This window comes from Colobus angolensis, unplaced genomic scaffold (assembly GCF_000951035.1).
Source record: "Colobus angolensis palliatus isolate OR3802 unplaced genomic scaffold, Cang.pa_1.0 Scaffold396, whole genome shotgun sequence".
NCBI lineage: Eukaryota > Metazoa > Chordata > Mammalia > Primates > Cercopithecidae > Colobus > Colobus angolensis.
The window spans coordinates 1,191,549-1,215,184 of record NW_012117332.1 but is presented as its reverse complement, the minus strand read 5'-3'; the positions used below and the strand labels follow the sequence as shown (position 1 = coordinate 1,215,184).

Sequence of the window (23,636 nt, the reverse complement as noted above, 5' to 3'; positions counted from 1 at the left end):
AAAATAAAAAAGAAAATGTTCTGGAAGTGTATAGTAATGGTAGTTGCACACCTTTGTGAATGCAGTTGGCCCGTGAACAACACGGGTTTGAACTGTGCGGGTTCACTTCCTTCCAGCTCTGCCACCCCAGGACAGCAAGACCAACTCTTCCTCTTCCTCCTCCTTTTCAACCTACTCAACATGAAGATAATAAGAGTGACAACCTTTACAATGATCCACTTTCAGGTAATGAATAGGAAACATATATTCTCTTCCTTATGATTTTCTTAATAACGTCTTTTCTGTAGCTTACTTTATTGTAAGACTACAATATATAAATGTATATTCTAAATGGGTGAATTCTGTGGAATGTGAACTGTATCTCAATAAAAGGGAAAATGCAGAAATAAACACCTTTGTACATGTGTTGTTATAAATTGGAGATTTTCTTTCACAAGGATATATTCCCAAACGTGAGATGGCTGTGTCAAAGTTCTAAGGAGTTTTTTCCCTGAATTTTAGATATTGCCAGGTTATTTTCCAAAAGTGATATTCTAATTCACGCTCACAAAAAAAGTCTATTGAAAATTTTATTTCTCTGAATTCTGTCTGTCCCACTGTATTTAATTTTTGCTAAGCAGATGGGTGAAAACAATATCATTATTACTTAAACTGCATTTCCCTCTTTCATTGCACTTCTTTTTATATTTACGTACAATCTGGATTTCTCCAACAATGAATTCCCAAATTGTATTCTTTGCCTATTTTCCTATTGGGTTTTTGTCTTTTCCTTAGCCATGTGTGAGAGCTCTTCATACAGTGGATGGATTAACCTTTTATCTATAGCTTTTGCATTACAGAGTTTGCTCCCTTTTTGTTTACAGTATCTGTATCTTGAAATGTCCATTGAGATCATTACAATATGGGTTGAGTAATTTGAAAACGCAATAAATAAGACTACTTCATACCTCTTCTTTTCTTAAACCTCTATACCCAGCTCTTCACTCTCACTGTAAAATAGAAGCCTTCCAAAAAGGAAGTTCTCCTCTTGCCACTACCAATACATCGACCTGCCTGAATGTGTGCCCACATGTGCTGCACCTGAAATGCTTTAAGTGGTCAGCTGTTCTCTCTTGAGGTCCAAGGGTCACTCTCCCTTTTTCATAGCTCCTTAAAATTTGAATTCAAACTTCTGGCTTTGTACCAACAGTTACTATGATGGGAACTTAGTAGACATCAAATACACTGGTTGAATTGAATTGACAGGTTTGAGTCAAGACAAGATAGAGATTGGTCAAAGATAAATCAGTTTCCTGAAATTATCATGGCTAGACTTGGTCTGGTCTAGTCAAAATTCTAGAGCAGTGTTTCTCACAATTTTTTTTTTAAATCTCAAGACCTCTCTGCACCCTTAAAAACTGAGGACACTGCCAGGTACGGTGGCTCACAGCTGTAATCCAAGGCTGAGGCAGGTGGATCCCTTGAGGTCAGGGGTTCGAGACCAGCCTGGCCAACATGGTGAAACTCTTTCTCTACTAAAAATACAAAAATTAGCCAGGCATGGTGGTGTGGGCCTGTAATCCCAGCTACTTGGGAGGCTGAGGCAGGAGAATCGCTTGAACCCGGCAGGCAGAGTTTGCAGTGAGCTGAGATCACACCACTCATCTCCAGCCTTGGTGACAGAGTGAGACTCCATCTCAAAAAAAAAACAAAAAAACTGAGGACCTCAGAGAGCTTTTATGCGGGTGGTTTATACCTACCCATTTTTACTGTATTTGAAATTAAAACTGTTTTTAAACATGTATTAATAAGCTTATGTTAAAATAACAAAAATAAATTCATTACATATTAACATAAATACAATATTTTATGGAAGATATATTTTCTAAAAGCAAATTTGTGAGAAAGGTAGCATTGTTTGGTATTTTTGCAAATCTTTTTACTGTCTGGCTTGATGGAAGATATACTGTCACAACTGTATTGCATTTAATCTGCTGCAATATGTTGTTTTGCTTCAAGTATATATTAAAAAACCCCACCTCACACAGATATGTATTTGGAAAGGTGATGGGGCGGGGTGTTTCTATTGCCTTTTCAGAAAATTGTGGATATTCTTTGATCCTACATCAAAACCTGACAAGTGTAAATTTCTTAAAGATTAGTTACAATGTGGAATCTGAAACCATATCATGAAGTTTTTAACTCTGTTACATAAAAATTTACTTGTCAATGTTGCACGATTTTGTAACATGCATGTCTTGGAAAAATTGGTTCATTGAAGCATACAGATTTTCTACATTGAACACATTTTAATTAACACAAATTTTTTTTCAATAATACTTGTTAATATCAGCACTGATTTTGGCTGAAAATTCTTTAAGATTTTGGGAATCTGTCAAGCTCACAGTGGGAAATACAAGTTTTCTTTTTCTTTTTTTCTTTTAGAGACAGTCTCCTTCTGTTGCCCAGGCACCATCATCGCTCACTGCAACCTTGAATTCCCGGGCTCAAGGCATCCTCCCGCCTCAGCCTCTGGAGTAGCTAAGCCTAAAGGTGTGAATGACCACTCCTGACTAATTTCATTTTTCCTTTTTGTAGAAATGAAGTCTCCTTAGGTTGCCTAGTCTGGTCTTCAATTCTTGGCCTCAAGTAATCCCCCACCTCAGCCTCTCAAAAGTACTGGGATTACAGGCGTGAGCTGCCACTCCTGGCCCAGGTTTTCCAAAATTCTAACTTTTACTAGAAAGCCCATATGTTAGTTACCTTGTTTCCCTTGAAGCGACAAGCTCACTTCATTTATTTTAAAGAAAAAGCCCACCAACCACCTCAGTCAGAACAACCACAGTTTTTCAGTCCTCCTTTCAAGTGAAAATGGTGTTCTATGAAACATGCAATAAATTCAACTGGCAATTTAAACAACCATATGCATGCTTTGTTCAAAGCAGGCACTGTAATTGAAGATGCAGTGGAAGGAATTGATATATACTTCCCACTTGATCACACAGAGTACTCAAAAGACACGTAAACAAGGGCCCACATTTCACAAAATGAGTGGTTTCCACCTTTTCACCAAGACATTCTTCAAGAAAGCTGACTTTTTTTTGACTGTGAGTGTGTGACAGCAAAGAAGCAAAGAACACAGAGGTTGGTTACGAGCACAGTACCGTTTGGTATCACTGCCTCGATGCGTCGTGAGACAACAGCTGTTTGACCCACCACCGCACGTGCACAGTGGTGTAAATGTCAGCACAGAATAAAGGACATCTAGAAAGTTCTTCGTCACTTTGACTATTTTAGCACCGTGTGTGTGTTTGTTACCCATCATTCCCATCAAAGAAGCCTCCTTTGATGAATCATTTATCTGATACGAGATGAAAACAAGAAATGCATACGTATGTTTATTGCGGCACTATTCACAATAGCAAAGACTTGGAACCAACCCAAATGTCCATCATTGATAGACTGGATTAAGAAAATATGGCATATATACACCACGGAATACTATACAGCCATAAAAAAGGATGAGTTCATGTCCTTTGTAGGGACACAGATGAAGATGGAAACCATCATTCTGAGCAAACAATCACAAGGACAGTAAACCAAACACCACATGTTCTCACTCATAGGTGGGAATTGAACAATGAGAACACGTGGACACAGGGAGGGGAACATCACACAGCGGGGCCTGTTGTGGGGTGGGGGGAGAGGGTAGGGATAGCATTAGGAGATATACCCAACATAAATGACTAGTTAATGGGTGCAGCACACCAACATGGCACATGTATACATATATAACAAATGTACACATTGTGCACATGTACCCTAGAACTTAAAGTATAATTTTTTTTAAAAAAGGAAGGAAATTTGGCTGGGCACAGTGGCTGACACCTGTAATCTTTACACTTTGAGATGCCAAAGTCGGTGGATCACCTGAGGTCAGGAGTTCGAGACCAGCTTGACCAACATGGTGAAACCCAATCTGAAGAAAAAGAAAAGCAGTAAGTCCAGCTTCCACTTATAAGCCAAAAGTACAATTGTGCAAACAAGATATTAATACAGTCTTCATGTTTGCAGCTGAGGCTTTCATTCAACAGGTCACAGTATTGATGGACAGTGGCAGCGCCACAACTTCTTTGCTGACTTTGCAACCAGTAGACATTCAGCAAAGCCAGCTCTACAGGGCTCCATTCTTCGTTCAGCTGTTGTGTTCTTACCCAGCCTATGCAATATGATAACTTACTCCATAAGATGCTTCCATGGTTCCTTCATGTCTAGTTTGAAAAGCCATAACAATTTTGGGGTTTTTAAGGAGCTCATCAAGTCTATGTTTAAAATACTCAATTCCCTTTTTCCTTAAACTCTGAATGTTTTGTCCAAAAATAATATCACAATTTAACTAGCACCATAATATAATTTGGAATTTTTTCTGTTGTGTAAGGCACAATAAGGTAAATTCTTAACGCCTATACAGCTGACGTCCATCACATTTTCATTGCGTATTTACAATTTCACACAGTTTCTTGGGATTAGACTTCTCCCTTCATAACTCAGAGAATGCTCTGATACAGCAATTCTGTCCTCTTTGGCGTCTTTACACGTAAGATGCTGCACACTGAGAAAGCAAATCTTCTAATGTCCCTTTGGAAAGTCCATGACCCATCCTTAAATATAACAAAAAATGTGTTATAAATAAATTTCATTTTATTTTAGAATAAGATAATAGATTCTAGAATTGTAACAGTTTTAGACAGAATTATAAAATTTATAAAAGGGTTCAGAAAAAATAGGAGAATGCTACTGAAACAAGACAAAAATCATACTTTGTGTCATGTTTCTGCACAGTTGCAAAGAAACTGCTGGGATTTCAAAATAACAATTTATAAAGATGATGGTAGACACAGGGACGACAGATCGCAAGAACGCAGTGGAGGTTCTAAGAACAAACTGAGTTCATCTCTGAAAATGTTCCTTGAACACATCAACCCTACTAAGAAGGTTCTGGAGAACATAAGAACACACAAGCACATGTTTCACTAGCCATCATGCAACATCTTCACACGCCACGTGTCGTAGCCTCTGAAAAACCCTAGGGCACTCTCATGTGAGACTGATGGTGAAAAGGGGAAATACTGTCTTAGTATTATTATGAAAGAGTTTCAACCTCACAGACCCCTGAGAGGGTCAGAGAGACCCCAGGGACCCACAGACCACATCATGAGAACACTGTTCTAGATGACTTCCTTTGATCTTAAAGGCAGAATCCAGGAAGAGAAAAAAAAAAAAGAAAGAAAAAAAAAAATAAAAACATCAAGGCCCAGGGAGCCTGGGCTTTCCCACAGCCTTGGGGCTTCCAACCAGGGTTGGGAGGTGCATTCTTTACCAGGAAGAGCCTCCTCCACACTCAGAAGCTTTCTGCAGCTGCAGGCTTCCAAACCAGAAAGGACATTCAAGGCAGCCACACAGCACGCTTGCTTCTCTGCAGCTTTCTCTCCGTTCCCGGGGACATGTTCCACCTCACTGTCAACCCCTCACATGTGCACGCCATTCTGGAGATGGGTCATAAACATTTGAACTATATTGGCTCAATAATGGGGACATTTTGGCTCCAGACTGTGCTGAACTTTGCCCATTCCAGAAATATCTCGTAAGACATTCCCAAGGCACCGAATGATGCAAACCACATTTATCCACTTACCATGGACAAAAATGTGACTGCAAAGCAGAACCTCAGCTTCTTCCCAGATAAAAGAGATGCTGTGGACGGTGTTCATAATACAAAACTTCCCTTTCCCCTTACTTGAAAACAACTTCCCGTGGCTCATGACAGACTCTTCCCGTTTTAAGAATGATTTAGTTTAGAATCAGTCTCAAGCACCTCCTCTACCCTCTGCCCTTACGCACGGGAGCAGGATATGGTCCAGCAGATGGCGTCATCCACATGCTTCAGGAGTTTTGCAAATAATAATATTAACAAGCGTAGCAGAAAAGCAGCAGTAACATGTCTGCGTCACTTATCATAGGCACAGTCATCGAGCATTAGCATTTATTCTGCACATACTTTTTTAAAATTCCGCAGTTTATTGGCATAGGACAGTGAGCCGTCATTCAACCCAGTCTCCTTAAGCAGTATTCCTCTTTCTATTTAATTAGCCAGCTCTCTATCTGGATTAGTGTGCTCTGGCTTCCACAACAAATACCACACACTGGGGGCTTAGACAACAGGCATTTATCCTCTCACAGTCCTGGAGGCTGGAAGTCTGATACCAAGATGTGGGCAGGGTTGGTTTCTCCTGGGGCTCCTCTCCTTGGCTTGCAGATGGCGTCTTCCCTCTGTGTCTTCAAATGACCTTCCCTCTTTGTGTATCTGTGTCCTCATTTCTTCTCCTTATAAGGACAGCATCTAAATTGGATTAGGGCTCACCAAAAGGTCTCATTTTAACTCAATTGCCTCTTTTAAGACTATCTCTAAATACAGTCACATCCTGAGGTCCTGAAGGTTAGGGCTTCAACATATGAGCTCCGGGAGGCCAAATCTAACCCCTAACATCATCTCTCCTGCATCCTTCAGTGTTCTCGTACATTTTCTCAGGGAAGGCTGGGCAGCAAACGTTATCAGCCTTGTTCACCCATGAATCAACAGCCTTGGCAAAGATTTCTGGCATGTAGCAATGGTTCCATAAATATTTGCTGAAAAGATGAAAGTTTTATGAATGTTCACTTGTAGATTCATCAGCATCACAAACATAAAAATATTAAAACCTCAGAATCCTATTCAAGTGACTCCATTCTATATTTTATAGTAAGAAACAATCATCTATTCTCATATAAAGCATCCCAAATAATTGGATCCGAAAGATTGTTACACGATGTAATTATTAAGTTTTAAATTATTTTCTGAGTGGTAACTCAAAACAATTCTATGAATTTACTTAATGTCTTTACCTATGTTAAGGTAAGAGAACTAAATAAACTTTTAAAGTGTGATTTTCAGAATGAATAATAATTTACCAGGTTGCTAACTGAAGTCAAGTTTATTTGAAACTGTGCCGTCCATGGACTAAAGCCTTCCATATTGATAAGTAATTCTGCATGTGAACACACACTTTCACAAACCACAGCATGTGCAGATTAAAGGAAAAGAGTTTTGGGTCAAAATTTCCCCACATATGCTCTCAAGCAATATAATTTATTATGTAAATGAGCTCCTTTAAAGGTAAATGTTTAAAGCAGGAAATTAAGCAAATCTGGGTTGTTGGGTTTTTTCTCTGCCTCTCTAAATTTTCTCAAGGCATACAGCAAAGTCAGAACATTTATATCTTCCATTCCATGAACTCATAAACATCTGCATTTGCATCTGGAATTATATGGCCTGCGTATCTAAACCGAAATTCATCCGCACGCTGTATCTGGAAAATTATTCATCACAAAGAAAAGTATTGCAAAATGTAGCTGGCTTCTTGAATGTCATGGAAAAAATTCTTTTAAAAAAATAAATAAATAAAAGTTGTTCTGAACTCTGCAGAATTGGCAGGAAACTGAAGAAGTCCAGGATTTTTCTCTGCTGATTTTAGTCTTCTTAAATACCAGGGAGCCTTAAAATACCTTCATTGGGGGCAACAGAGAGAAACAGAAATAGCAGCATTGTGTCGGCCACAGTGGGCTGTCCCATTCTCACAGCAGCCTGCAAACAATCTCTCGTGCCACGTTTAGGGAAAAACACAATTTTAGGAAATCCAAACAACCTGTAAACCCACTGACCTGCAGATAACCTATTCAGCAACAATGAAACTTGAAAAAAGTAAAAGGGAAAAGAAGCTTACAAAGGAAAAAGAAAGCTTTCCTATCTCAGGAACCAAGTCAAAACCTCAGAGATTTCGAATCCCTGCCTTCACGGGTCTGCTCTGGTTCTGAAGTCCCACTGCGTAATTTACCTGCGCTATGGAAGGCACTGTGGGGGACAGTTCAGCACTGTGGCTCTGAAGTGCAGGGAATGCCACACACACGGTTAACGCAGAGCATCAGGTCTCCAGGACACAGACGAATCTCGAGTTGAATTTCACCTCGAAAGCATAGAGGAGCATCAAGGTGGTTGTTTGCTAAATGCTCAAGCACTGCAGGAAATCATGCAAAGAAAATTATGGAGCTTGTGGGCCCTTCCCAAGTAAGAAGACACCTCAGAGAAAGAAGATTGTCATGGCTCTTAGTACAGACCACAGGAGGCAAAGATCCAGATACCAACAGGGGCAAAAATCAAGTATGTGTGGACTTTTCCTAGAACCCTCCGTTGGCTGTATGAAAAGGCAGATGCCAGATGCCCCTCCATTCTGAATTTCATTCAAAACAAAAAGTATTTCACAATTTTGTTTCCACGTTCAAATCATGATGACCTAGAAAAGCACAAAAACTTTGACTTGTTTGTTTGTTTTACTTCTCTCTTTGCTCCAGGGACAGAGGCATTTTTTTAAAATAAGGAAAAGAGCAAAGCATGGTGGCTCACGCCTGTAACCCTAGTGCTTTCAGAGGCCAAGGCAGAGGGATCACTTGAGGCCAGGAATTCAAGACCAGCCTGGGCAACATAGTGAGGTCCCCATCTCTACAAAAGAAAATTAAAAATTATCCGGTCAGGGTTGTGCACACTGGGAGTCCCAGTTACTCATGAGGTTGAGGCAGGAGGATCACTTGAGCCTAGGAGATTGAGGCTGAGGTGAGCTAGGATCGTGCCACTGCACTCCAGCCGGGATGACAGAGATACCATCTCTAAAAATAAATAAAATAAAAGAAGGAAATTAGTCAACTTTCATCAAGGTATTAATATCTATACCAAAGTAAAGAGGTCAGCTCTAGGCCTTGGAATAACAAGCCTAAAGAAGCAGTGTCCACTCAAAATCAAAACAGAGAAACCTAAGAGTTTTTAAAGAAGCTTTTTACATGAGAGAGGTTTGAAGCAAAAATGAGGGTGTCCAGAGAACAGAGAAGACGCTAGAGGAAAAAGCACTGGTTGTGTCATCAGTTGCCAAATACTAAGGACCAAAAGAGGGAGCAGACCCCTCCAGGCTGTCCCTCGGGTGGTGGAAGCCCAACACCAGTGACCCCTCACCCTAGAAGGTGTTCATCTCTGAGAAAACCAGGTGCACAAGACACGGCCCAGCCCAGGCCAACCCACAGATGGGTCTCAGTCCACTGGGGGAAGAGAGCATCCCAGGTTCCAATGCCCATCCCCACCCCTTCCACTTCTGATGAAAGTGAGCCCTGAGCTAGCCCACCACCTATCCACACCTCACCGAGGTCTCCTTAAAGGATGATCCTCCACTCACAGCAGTCTCCTTAAAGGATGGTCCTTAGGGCAGACATCTTCCATTTATCTTTTATTTATTTATTTTATTTATGTATTTATGCATTTATTTATTTATTTATTTATTTATTTTTGAGACAGGGGCTCTGCCACCCAGCCTGGAGTGCAGTGGCACAACCTTGGCTCACTGCAGCCTCAACTGCCCAGGCTCAAGTGATCTTCTTACCTCAGCCTCCCAAGTAGCTGGGACTACAGACACACGCCATCACGCACAGCTAACTTTTTAAAATTCTTTGTAGAGATGGGATGTGGCTATGTTACCCAGGCTTGTCTCAAACTCCTGGACTCAAGTGATCCTACCCACTCAGCCTCGCAAAGTGCCGGGATTTACAGGCATGAGCTCCCATGCCCAGCCACATCTTCTAGTTTAAGAGGAAGACAGTACAATCTTGGGATTGTAAAACACAGATTGGAAAATCTCAAGTTGGAAAAGAGAAACAAGGAGAATTTATGCTCACTCCCCAATAAACCAATGTTTATATTCTAAGCAGTTTACTGGTAATTGTTGGACATTTTGTGACCGATGGTCCACCCCAGGCAGTGGAACCATAAAACGATTCCCCCGATCCCCCTTAAGTTATAATAATTAAGCCAGATGGATTGTGAATGCCTCATAGATACCAATAAGACCCACTGTCATAAACTGTAACCCGTCATCAGGTCTCTCCATCCATGTGTCAGAGACCCTCAGGGACAGGAAAACGAAGCTCCATGGTAAAAATCAGAACACACCAGCCCCCTCTGTGCCTTCCTTACTATTGCTTCTGAAATGAAGCTTCCTCCACTCACAGGAAAAATATTACTTTTCTGTCTTAGTTTCTTTGAAATCTTTCCAACTTGACCAAAGGAGACACATTAAGAACTAATACTTCATCCCCAGTTTCCAGCACTCACTCAAATGAAATTGCCAAAACTTCACAGGTTCCAGATCAGGACGAATGGCAAGAAAGAAGGTAGAAGTCAGCAGGTGTTGCCACAGAGACCTGAGAAAATCGCTCATATTCTGTCACCCTCTGTAGATGAGGACTACCCAGATCTCCTGAAAACCACGTTTTGCACCCACAGTCAAAAAACTGAGGAGGACCCAGGCTTTGCATAATCTGACTGCATTGCATTCTGACAGTCCTCAAGGAGAGGGGAGAGGAAATTACTCGGACCCTGAAAAAGCATCTTTGCTGAGACAGGGAAAGCCAGGGGAGGTTTTATAGTAAGGTCTATAATAGAACACCGGGACAGGCTAGGGTAGTTTTTCGCCTCAGGCTGCACTGCTAATAAAAGCGCAGGCCAGCCCGCTGTTTGTAAGTGCCGTGGACTATGATGTCAGAATTCATTATGCACACAGGGGCTATTTACTGCCTCATAAACTTGTAGACAGGGAAATTGTTGGAGAAAAAACGGTTTCCAAAGCTTCAATGCAATCATTCATTGGGCAGTGCCCCCCAAGGACCACCAAGTCCATCTTCAAGGACTTTTTTGGCCGAAAGCAAAGTCCTGTGTCCAAAGTAGTAAAAACTCCCGGGCTGGTTCTATTTTGAGTACTTATGCCATATCTAAGCCAGGGTTGGGCCAGGCTGAAGGGTACATCTTTAAGGGAAAGATGTTTGTCTAGAGCCCCACAGCTGTGCGCAGCAGACACTCAACATGGCTACGGTGAGAAGGGGAGGAGGAGAGAGAAGGGTAAGAAAGGAAGGGAGCAGAGGCAGAACATCCCCCACATTATTAGTCCTCTTGGTATGGGGACAGGCAAATAGCCCCTCATCAAGGCCAACTCTTTAAAACTCGGTTTCAACTGACAATATCTATTAGGTACTATCATGTAGTGTGTTAGAGACACAGCACCCAAAACTGGGCCTGGCACCTGGTAGGCACTCAAAACATATTCGCTGAATGAATGGTGAACAAAGAAATGCCACCCCTCGGACGCCTGTAGTCCCAGCTACTCAGGAGGCTGAGGCAGGAGAATGGCGTGAACCCGGAAGGCGGAGCTTGCAGTGAGCTGAGATCACACCACTGCACTCCAGCCTGGGTGACAGAGCAAGACTCCAGCTCAAAAAAAAAAAAAAGAAAAAAGAAAAAAGAAAAAGAAATGCCACTCCATTCTCCAGCCTAAAGTAAAGGCGACTATATTAGTCCATTTTCATGCTGCTGAAAAAGACATATCCAAGACCGGGCAATTTGCAAAAGAAAGAGGTTTAACAGACTTACAGTTCCACATGGTGGGGGAGGCAAATGACAAGGAGGAGCAAGTCATGTCTTACATGGATAGCAACAGGCAAAGAGAGCGCACTTGTGTGGGGAAACTCCCCCTTATACAGCCATCAGATCTCGTGAGACTTACTATCAGGAGAACAGCACAAGAAAGACCTACCCCCACAATTCATTTCCCTCGCCCCGGGTCCCTCCCACAACATGTGGGAATTCAAGATGAGATTTGGGTGGGGACGCGGTCAAACCATATCAGTGACAAATATATCCAAATACCACCCTTCTAAGACAGGCATGGTGACACACACCTATAATCTAGGCACTTAAGAGACTGAGGCAGGAGGATCACTTGAGCCCAGGATTTTGAGGATGCAGTGATTTATGATTATGTGACTGCACTCCAACCTGGTGTGCAGAGTGAGACCCCATGTTTAATAAAAAAACACTACCCTTCTGGGAGAAAATGCAAGTGCTTTTCCCCAGCCATCAGTGTTTCCGAAGGAGCATTGGAAATTATCCTTAGTCCATCAAAAATACTGTCTATTTACTGAATGAATAGCCTACCATTGGATTTTCCCCTTGTCTGATAAGCTGATTCCTTCATATTCACTATCCATTTCTGCTTCTTTAAGCAAGACAATAAGAAACAAAGTATTCTTATTTGAGACAATAAATACTATCTGTGTCTATCTTAAACTCACAGCCAACATAATACTTAATGATGAAGTACTAGGAACATTCTCACCAAATCAAGGGACAATAAAATACTCACTGTCACCAATATCATTTACCACTGTCTAGGCCAATGCAATAAAACATGAAACAAAAAGAAGAGGCACAATGCTTGGCAGAACCTCCCAAAACATGTTCTTTGGAACACTACTTCTCTGGAATGTTAAATAGAGTCAAACAGTTTCTTTGCTGTAAGACTTCTCAAGGCCTTAACCATCACAACTTTTGCTATGAGTCTCCAAGAGCGGAAATGCTATCCAGTGTCTCCCAACTCTTTTAACATTGAATTGATTTTTGTCCCAGAGAATATTAAAAGTCTCATGTTCCTTGGAACACTCTTTGGGAAACTCCAACTACATCTGTTTTTGATCTTCAGATCTTTTCATTTATGTATTTAGTCAAATATACCTATCTTCTGTGAACAAAGGCTGTAGTTAAGAACAAGGGCTTTAGAGTCACAAAAACCAGGATTTAAATCCACATCCTTTCCTGACGAAAGGGCTGAGAGAAGGTAGTTTCATCTTTCTTCACCTTCAACTTTTTCATTGGTGAAATGGAGATTCTGATATCAACCTTACAAAATGTTGTGAATATTAGCTTAGATGATATAGAGATGATTGCTTATCCGTGGGCATTTTTTAAAATTTAAACTAAAACAACAATGAGATACTACCTCTGTTATGAAATAATCAAAGCAGGAAAGGATGCAGGGAGATGGGTCCTCTCTTATCAGGGCTAGCGAGGCGGGAAATTGTTACCATTGTTGGAGAAAGAAATTTAACAGTTTAATCAAAAACCTTAAAATTATTCACCTCTGCTGATCCAGTAATTTCATGTCTAAGAAACAAAAAAATGACAAAGATGTTTATTGAAGCTTTTTAATAGCAATGAGATATTGGAAAGAAATCAATGACATAACTCACACTCTAGGTACTGGATACTTGTCACTTGCTGCTGACCCCATTGAGATATTTCCTATTGTGTGCAGTCTTGTAGGAAGGCCCACCCAGAAACCAGGGGAGCAGAGCCTTTCTTCTCCCCAGAACAGCCAGGGGCAGGCATCTAAGGCAGATTTGCCCAGTCACTGTCTCAATCCCAGCACTTTGAATTCTGAGTGAGTAAAGAATTCTTAATTATAAATTATAAATCCTCTATCAATGTCCTGTGTGTGCATGTGTGTAATAACACACTTTTGTAAGTCTCGTGGAGGTGTATTTAAGGATTCTTTTCAAAAAATCTTTTGGTTCTGTAAATAATTACCTCAATAATACAGAGGGAGGTTATCCTTGTCATTTATTTCTGTCCTTATCTTTATTACATTCTTCCTTCCTGAATGCAGAAGACGTTAACCACGCACCCCTACCACCTCCCCACTGTCTTGGGAATTTTCTACATGAAGAGTTCTGTCTCCCAAAGTGGAACCCAGAAACTCACCTTCCCAGCCTCCTGTAGTCAGAATTCACACATGCAACCCAGACTCTGCTGATCAGACCCATCCATGTGAGACTTCTGCTCAAAAGAAAGCAGCATGAGGAGCCAGGCACCATCCCTGGCATGTGGAATCTCCATGCTGGCCAGGGTGACCTTAGGGGACCCTGGCATCGACAGCCAGTGCTCACAGTGCTTGGTGGTGGCAATGACTATAGACGGATATTTCTGCAGCTGTTTTGTGGTTGAGTTTGGTGTTATTCCTGGTGATGCAGGCTTGAAAACGGACTCTATGGTCCTCCCGAAGAATCAGGGCATGTGTGCCCTTTAGTAAGTGCATTTTCTGCTGAATCTAGCCAATATGGATGGGCTCTGTTGCTTTTAAGTAGGAACTCAGACTAACACACTGTTTCTTTGGGTTTGTTCTGCTGTCTTTGTTCTACCTTCTGGATTTAAATATTAGCTTCTTTGTTATCAATTTTTCTTAATTTCTGATCATTGGTTTCAAAGTTATAAATTTCCCTTGAAGTAAGGCTTTAGCTGCACTTCGACATGATGTGTTTTCTGTGTCAGCAGCTCTTAATTTCCTTTGTGATAAGCTTTTAAACTCAATTGTTATTTCATGATTTGGGGGTTTTTTGGTGGAGGAGGAATGCTCCCAAACGTGTTTTTAGGCTGTTATTTTTATGTCCTTGTAATAAGCATCTAAATTTAATGCACTGTGATGAGTAAATGTAGTTCAGATGATGTTAATTCTTTGGAATTTATTGAGATTTCCTTTGTAGCCTAATACATGGTCAATTTTTTTGAGCATTTCTTATGTGCTCAAAAAAATATGCCTGGTCTGTATTCATAACCACTGGTTTCCAAATTGAGTTCAGCTGACAGGCTACATCAGCCTCATATGAATCACTGTTTAAAAACAGAGTGCCCTAGACCTCACCCGAAACTACTGCATCTCAATCTCTGAGGTAAGGCTCTACCATCTGTGTGTAACCAGCACCACAGGGAACTCTAATGACAATTTTAGGAGACAATCTCCTTTACTCCTACCCCACTGGGCCGTCACGTTCAGACAGGATCAGACTTTAGACGTATAATTTCAGACAAACAGGATCCCAACATCTTAAAGAAAGAGACTTCACATCCTCTTATGCTAAGTTTTTCTGACATTCGAGGTCATCTATATTAGATTACTCTTCCTTATCTCCACCCTAAATGCCTCAAGCTAATATATCAACCCATCACTGTCTATTTGACATGCACAGATGCATGCTCCTTCCTTCCTAAAGACTCAGATTCCATTTATTAATCCCATGAGACATGTAAGACCCTGAGACCATGTGATGTAGGGGAGGTTAACCCCATTCCCCCCTTCGCAGGCACATCCTGAGTGGTCCAGGTCAGCCCCACCGCACTTGTCTGTGACTGGCATAGGTAATCTACGAGTGTCTTTTCCCAGGAGACTGTCGCTGGTCCAGGGAGAAGCACGGATCTAAACTGGCCCCAAAAAGTAAAGAGAGGAGAACCTTCATGCCACTGTTAAAAGATAGAATTTTTTTTCCTATTTTTAACCTTCTGGATATAAACAACAAAAGCACATACTTTCACTGACACTATCTTACAACCAGAACATAAATGAGTTCTAGGATGAAATGGATTCTGTAACCATCAAAGTAGAAAATTAGAAAGAATTTCAGTCCTTGGTGATACCATTGGGCTGCTAACACAACCCACTCCAAAACTTGCCCAACTCCAAGACTTCCTGCTCCTTGAGATAATGACTTAATGTTCCTGCGTCCATAAGCAAGGATTTCTGTTGATTGCAGCCTAAAGCATCCTACCTGATATGCTTCGTTCTCTTTCACTGTGGGTTAAACATTCAACAAGCCACTTTGGATTTGGGAGGTATGAATCTTTCACCTACTCAGATAACTAAAATCTCTCTTCAGCCTTCTCAAAACCTAATGCTTCTCAACCCTGTAAGCTTTCATCATAAGTGCCCTCCTCTGTCCCATTAATCAGTCACAGTTCTCTTCTGTATCACACAAGGTTCCAGGTCCTCCCCTAGGATGCTGAATTCCAGAACTGGATGCATTATCTAGCACGGTTTGGATACTGCCAAACTTTACAAGAATTTCCTCCAATCTGTCACATACATATACTAATGCTATGGCCAGATTTCAGGGGCCACAGAGTTCAGCAATAATGTGACTCTGAAGCAGAAAAAGCCAACATATCTACAAACGGGTGCCATTTAAATTTGAGTGGCTCATGTGGAAATGGAGACCGTCAGGTGCTGTGGAAAGCACAGCAAGTTACTGTGGCTGTAACAGAATGGTGGGTATTTCAGGGGTGACTGCCTAGGAAAAGAAGAGTCCAAGAGTCAGACATGGTCACTGTGTATCAACACACTCTCTGTCTGAACAACCAGCATCTAGAGTGGAGAAGGGCAATGGCGGAGGTTCCCTGGTCCTCTGATGGCCGTTGAATGTCCCAAGGGCATTTCTTAGGGCCTTTGCGTGTCCTGTCCTGCTCCCTCCGCCTCTGACCTTTCCAGAGCTAGCTCCTCTCCATTCTCAAGTCTCAGACCAATGTCTTCCCAGAGAAGGCTTTCCTGATCACCCCCAATGTCCATTTGTCTATCACATCACCCTCATTTACCATCACCATGGACTGACTTTCTTGTTTATGTACTGTCCGTCCTCATACCACTTCTTTCTATCTGAAAGCTTTTGCAGATTTGCTTGTCTGTCCAATCCCCCAAATTTAAGCTTTGAAAGTGGAGACCTTGAATGTTTTCTCTAAATGCTTCCCCTGCACTTAGATCAGTGTCTGGCCAAGTAGGCACTTAAAAATATTTGTGGAACTAAGGAATCGGATGATAAAATGAGAAATCCTGGGCCTGTGGCAGCCCCAGCCTCCAAAAATGTTGTCAGCCCCCCATGTCTGTGTCCTCTGCTCCCTCCTGTGCACTGGACCCAGTCTCTTCCATTGTAAATGGGCTTCACCTAGAAACTAGAGAAGTGATGATGTGGCCATGCAAAGTTCAAAGTATGTATCCTTCATGCTCATAATCCCAGAGAGAAAAGAGTGAGCCTCTCTCTCACTGCCTTTACTAACAACCCCACAGGGAAGGACTCTGTGTGACAGAGGGTGACCCTGTGCCTAGACTTGGCCAAGTACTGTGGCAGAAGACAGGTAGAATAGACAGGCATAAGTCACATGACTCTCTACGTCTAGGGTGTCATAGCAGTGTGTCTGCACTGGGACAACACTGAGTGGGAGAAACAGCGTTCCCTCTCAGGATATGAACATGCTCTCACCAGTAGAAGGAAGAAATGTCAGGCAAACCAAAGAACCACACATCTGCAAAATTCTCCAGGTATAGCAAGATATTTACATTTGTATCCTATCTTCCAGCATACTGCTCTCTTTCCAAATTCCCCACGATTAATGTCAATGTCAAACTGCATTGGCCTTAGGGTTGACTTTCAATCTTCCAGTGACTCCACTTTTCTTAGTTCCAAAGAGCAAGGGTGACTTCTACCTCTCCCTCTTTAAAAGATTAATATGAAGGTTAATGGGAGATTTGCCAAGTTGTTTATGTTTTCTAGAAAAGACAGTGAACAGCAAGTAAGTGCTGTGCAGGTTATCACATAAAAAGAAAAATAAATTTAGAATCTTTAAAAATAAATTAAATTCTCAAAGTAATATTTAAAACTTTAAAAACTAGTTAATATTTATGATATTTTATTACATAAGAAAAATTGGTTAAGGAAAGATGGAGAAAGAATTCTACTTTTGTAATGTGTTTATATTTATATGCAGAGAAACAAAAGATAAATCATGGCTTCATTATGACTCTCATGGACCAAGGCACTTACGCCTTCATGGGTCACTTCATCCCCAAAATATTAAAAATTGCATATTTTTGAAGGCATTACTATAAAGACAAATATATTAATCTTACTTTTAAAAAAAGAGCTCATTTAAATGGCAGTCTTGAAGGTAACTTGAGTGATGCAAATGAACTCCTTGGCATTATTTGAGTAACCTTATTTCCTCTATTTTCATCAATTGAAATTCCACCTTTAACTCAAGGTATAAAAGTAAATTGCACTATGTCATTGTGCTAGGAAAGTTTTAAAAAATTAGAAAAGTGAATGAAAACTTTAAGAAAAAGTGTAAATAATAAAGGCCAGAAGAAATGTCTTCAAGTGGTGTTACCGGCACTGCCAGCTCCAATTCTCACTCTGTAGAGACATCCAAAGTCTAGACATCAATCAACTGGCCTCAAAATAATATCCTAGTTAGAAAGTGTTCAGGAATACATTATAAGGAATTGGAAACACCCAAAATTGCTTATTATTTTTCCATTGCTATGAAATTACACATTCTGGTGTTAGAAAATAAAAACAAAATGAAACAAACAAAAATAATAAATGTATTCTCCAGCCATGCTTACCTACTCTATACAGCTATATCTTTCCCTTTTTATTAAATTCCTATTGCCGTAAAATGCTTAACTCAACTGCATATTTTTTGTAACTGATTTACAAATGGAAAGGTTTCCTGTCTCAGATCTCTTCTGAAAGCCCTCCAACTGCAGAAAACTTTTCCATAGGTAGAAACCACAAAACAAAAGAAGTTTATTAAGTTCCTTTTTAGCCCAGCTCAGTAAGGCAGATTCCCTCAGCCAACGCCAACATACACCCTTCCACCTACACCAAGCGTCTTACCAGAGATGGTGATGGATACATAAACCTCCTTTCCAGATGGAAAATTCTCCTAAAGAGAATCTGCCACTCTCTGCCTTTTTCGCTTGCCCCTTTCTCTGACACCAGCACAGAGCCCCAAGTGCATCCTGTCCCCTCACTCAGAAGGGCACCGCTGCCCACAGATTGTACACAGTTCCCTGCCTCCCTCAGCCTCCATCCCCAAATCCTGTCTGCCCAACTGGCCTGCTTAGCTTTCCACACACATTTTGTTCCAAAACATAGGTTTCTGGAGGGTTCGTTTATACTTTCAGGTCCCCAAACAGCCTTCCCTTTCAAGAGAGAAAAAAAACTTTAGGAGCCCCCCTCCCCTTTTGCTGAATGAAAAGCTGACATATGGTAACTGCTCACAGCTTCTCAGATGGTTGACATGTTTTATAATAGGTCTAGAGACTTGAAGAGTAAATAGGTGAATATCTGGTTCATCAAGCAGGTCAGTCTTCTTTTAATTTTTTTTTATTTATTTTAACTAATTAATTTACTTACTTACTTTGAGACAGAGTCTGGCTCTGTTGCCCAGGCTGGAGTGCAGTGGTGCGATCTTGGCTCACCAAACCTCCACCTCCCGGATTCAAGCGATTCTCCTGCCTCAGCCTCACGAGTAGCTGGGATTACAGGAGCGCACCACCATGCTGGTGAATTTTTGCTTTTTTAGTAGAGATGGGGTTTCACTATGTTGCCAGGCTGGTCTCGAACTCCTGACCTCGTGATCTGCCCGCCTCGGCTTCCCAAAGTGCTGGGATTACAGGCGTGAGCCACCGCGCCCGGTCGGTCAGTCTTTTTTAAAGCCAAAAACTAGTCACAGCTGCAACACTCGTTAGCGTACTGCTGCTGAAGGCCCCACCGGCATTCTCCCTCGCTAACTAAGAACGAGCAAGGACCAAACGAAAGGGACATTTGCTTCTCCCGAAAGTATACTACCCATCCAACTGGGAAAATTAAATGTTGAATCTATTCTGTGTCCATGTTGATAGGGAAAGCTATTGCGGTAGTAAGGTACCACCGAACAGACGGCCAAGTTGAACGTAAAAACACTTTGGCCATCAGCCTGGAGGTGAAACCCAAGCTACAAAAGCCGGCAATTAAAAGAATAGTGAAAATGATCTGAGATAAAAGCTATTTCGTGAGGATCGTTTTAAGAGTAAGAGTTTATATGAATGGTTTATTCAAATGGCTATAAAACTGCAAAGGTGTTTATATATGTAAAATATGCATATTGGAGGAAGTCGGCTGGTAGCTTCACCCTCCTGCGGGAAAATGCAAAGTCCATTACCAACAGTCGGTCTACCGCAGAGAAGTCTGCAAATCCCAGGGGCCTGGAACTCTAAAAAGGCCATTCAAGCCTCAGGTGGACTCCACGTTTCTCCATTTCCCTGCCTTCCGCTTTTCTTTCCTTAACAAGCTTCTTGTAACATTTGCATTTGATGAGGTTCAAGAGGTCACTTCCCCTCTCCCTCTCCGCCCTCCCAGCTCGGCAGAGCGGCCGCGTCCGGACCCCTGGTGAAGGCCGTCCAAGCCCGCGGTGCCCGGCGGCGGCTGCGCTGCCTGAGGTTTCGCGCCTCGCGCCCCGCGGCCGCCGCTCCGGGGCCGGTTTCGCCCACAGTGAGATCAGCCTGCCCTTCCCAGCCCTGCGCCGCCTCGCGAGTCCCGGAGAGGCCCGCGCCGGCCTCGAGGCAAAAGACGACCGCCGAAATGCGACCGTTTGTCGCCTGCTTTTTCCAAGCAAAATTTGGAGACAAGTTCCACCCGGGGACGAACCTGGCCAAGGGTCAGACACGGAAGAGAAGTTCCTAAAACAGAAATTCCCTCCCCGCTTTCCACCTCCAGCTTCCAGACGCCGCCCTCGGTGACACCCCTCGAGAAGGGCGCTCTCCCACACCGGGGTCGCCCCTGCGCCCAGCTGCAGAAAGCACTCGGCACCTCCAGCAGTTCGAGGCATGGAGCCGGCGCGGGTGGCGCCGCCGGGGCCTGGAGAAGCCGCGCTGAGTCCGACGCCGGCCACCAGGCCCCTCTTGGAGAACTAGACAGGCCACAGCACGCAGGACCCCGGCTGCGGCCAGCGCCGCGGCCACCACGCGCTCCAGCCCGCGCGCACCTGCTTGGCTCCCCCGCGCTCCGGCTTAAGCAGTCGGCCCCTGGGTCCTGCCCCGACTTTTCGTACTTTCTCCCTGCTCCGTGCTTAATTCAATTCTTAACCAAATCCTAAAAGCACAGGAGTTTGGTTGGGGCTGGGAGAGGCGCAGGGACCCAATTCTCCCCAAGCTCTGCGTGCCGCGGCCGAAACCACCCTGGGGAAAGCCGTAGGGTCGCGCCGGCCCACGCGGGACCGAGTTCAGAGGACTCTGCACCGTCAGTTTCAGGGCCTACGTTTACAGAGCGCTTTCCACATGCCGCACGCCGTTCTACGAGCTTGGCTTGTATTAATTCGTTTAATCCTCCCAACAACACTGTTAGGTACTATAATGATCCCAATCGTAGACATCACAAAACAGGTGCAGAAACAAAGTAACTTGTTCCAGATCACGTAGGTGGCAAGTGCAGGGTATTCTGGAGGAGGAGGGAGGGTGGAAAGCACAGAGAAACAAAATTAAATGGGAAAAAGCGTTGACGACCCTAGCATTTCACACGGCAGGTTCCATTTTCAGAGCCAAGCTGCGCACGAGCCTACAGGGTAGAGTAGGGGTGCCGGGCGGCGGCCCCTGGTCTCCTGGCGTACTTGGGGGTGGGAGACAGTCGCCGGCCACCGGACTCCTGCGACGCTGTGGCGCGGGTGGAAGGTGAGGGTCCTCCGCTGTCCCGCCGCCTCCCACAGGGCGGTCCAGAACCTGTTTCTCTTGCAAAGAAGACTTAGGAGGGAGAGGAAGAAAGTCCCGCCTGAAACAAACGCGGGGGCGGCTTTGCGGTCGGCCACGTCCGCTAGCAACCCGCGAGGCGCCCTTGCGAGCTGCGCGGGCGTTTTCTTTCCACTGCACTTTCACATTCTGCCGGATGGGAGTTCGGGGGCAGAGGACTCCTCGAATGCAGACCGGCTGTCCGTGGCTGGACAGCCCCCCCAGTGCTGCAAAGGAATCTGATCTACCTGGAGGAACCAACCTCAAGGTCCCACCAAGGGAAGCATCCCCTCTCCTTCTCCCTCTCCCAGAGTTCCCTCTTTGCAGTGGAGCCCTAGAGACCCAACCTGCAGCCCGAAGACACCCGGAGACCAGGGACCCCAGTCCTCATAGGCAGGCTTACACTTGTAGACAGTGGACCCATCTTGTCTTCATTAAAGACAAACCCAAATCCGCCTATGAGAGGTTACCCAGGGAAGGAGAGATCCCAAGTACTGTGAAACTTAGAAGGTGCCTTAAAACTAAAGTGTTTTTATTGGATTGAACCAAAAATAACTATAAATGTGTGTATGTCAGAATGTTAATACCTTTTTATAACTGTTATTTCACCTTTATAACAACTGTGGGAGGGGGCATCATTTTTTCTTACTTTTATTTTCCTGATCCCCATTATACCATAAAAAAGAAACAAGCCCAGCAACATTGTTAAGTGACTTAAGGTAATCAGGAGCAGGTGCACTTCTCAAACTGTAAATCTAGGGCTACTCGTGACCACCCCATCGCCACTCATCTGAGCAGGGTGGTGTTGGGGGTGAGGGAAATGCTAAGAGTACAACATGGATTGTTGAGGGAGCAAAAACATCAAATCAATAAACAACTATTTGTGAAATATGTGTACAGAGTCCTGGGGTCAGGGGGCTGCACATAAAGCCAACCTTATCTCCCATGCTCCATAGTCCACTCCCCATGACTCCTTCACCCCTCCAGCCTAGTCCAAAATTCTCCCTTGGGCACTTTCAGATGATATGAAAAATTCTTCCACAGCTAGCCACCGTAAGGAAAAAATGATTTGGAAACTGCTGTACGATGCACATGGACAATGCATACCTGCAGATATTTTCAAAGGACACGTGCTCTTGCAATACATTATGTTGTCACGCATATATGGAAGGCATCCTGGGGTTAACTCTGGTGACTGAAGGAAAGAGCACTCCTTTTCACAGTTTACGGCCACTGCGTGCTCCCGGTCTGCAGTGAGAGTGGGGGAGGGAACATCTGCCAGCCTTTCTGGAGATCCAGCAGCCAGAAGAAAACCAAGAAACTCAGAGCTGAAAGTCACCTGGGGAAACGGAGAGTTCTGTTTGTAAAATACACATCCAGAACCACGTCCCAGCCTTCCTCATGGGAAGGTGTGCGTATCTAGGCCAAAATGTAACCTTAGGTATGAGAGCTAGAACCGGAGATGTGGAGAGGAGTTACAAAGTGCACTTTTAAAACATGATGTCTAGATTTCCTCTAAAATATTTCAGCAAGAAATGAAAACAGAAAGATGAATGAAGCAAGTGTGGCAAAACCTTGATAATTGTTACATGTAGGTGATGAGCGCAGGAGAGGGCTTACTGTATACTCTCTCCACGTTGGTATACTATGAAACTTTTTTCATAATAACAAATACAAAAAAAGATGCTGCAGCCCCGGCTGAGCCACCCCTATCCACCTGGTGCCTCCCCTTTGTATCAAGCCGGCCCCAAAACGACCCCTCAAGCTCCTTCCTATCTTGCAGACTTCTACCAAGACGAGTTTAGACAGCTACAAGGGTTTTCTTAAGAAGCTAAAAGAAATGAGAAATCACAATTTTTTAAAAATCGTTGTCTTTCTGTCACTGTAACCACCGACAGACGAGATACTTCCTCTGGGACAGAGCGCTGACGCTGCGCAGAGCCAGGCGAATCCAGCTTCTCCAGGGGCGGGTGGGGGGGACGATTTGTTGACTTGCTTGTTTTCCACCAAACCGCAGGACAGACACCTCCAGGAGCTCCAAGACAATTTACAAATGAAGGCACCGAGCCCCTGCCCCTCGCTTCAGAGAACCAAAATAACGGAACCGAATGTTCATTTCTTCTGCAAAGCCTAAAGACGCTCGTGTCCCGTGGAGAGGTGCCCACACGTGACTCGGCTGCCCCTTCTTCTTGGGGGTCCGGGTAGGGGAGGGCAGGAAAGCAGGACATGCCCTAAGCGGGCCAACCGAGTGCCAGACGGGCGACACTGCAGGAATCTGCCGCCTGCGGGTCACACCCCGGCCGGCCCCGCGCCGGGGCTGGGGCCTGGGCT

General features: G+C 43.5%; 1 protein-coding gene across 1 annotated transcript in view; it reads left to right on the top strand.

Moving 5' to 3' along the window:
• Nucleotides 1-23,636, top strand: part of FOXQ1 (forkhead box Q1) — a 69,778-nt gene that overhangs the window by 45,642 nt on the left and 500 nt on the right. The window contains exons 8-12 of the mRNA XM_011955140.1: nt 19,945-20,242; nt 20,302-20,631; nt 21,287-21,529; nt 21,633-21,796; nt 23,323-23,472. Of these exons, the coding sequence (XP_011810530.1) occupies nt 19,945-20,242; nt 20,302-20,631; nt 21,287-21,529; nt 21,633-21,796; nt 23,323-23,472 (1,185 nt within the window). The remainder of the gene's footprint in view (nt 1-19,944; nt 20,243-20,301; nt 20,632-21,286; nt 21,530-21,632; nt 21,797-23,322; nt 23,473-23,636) is intronic.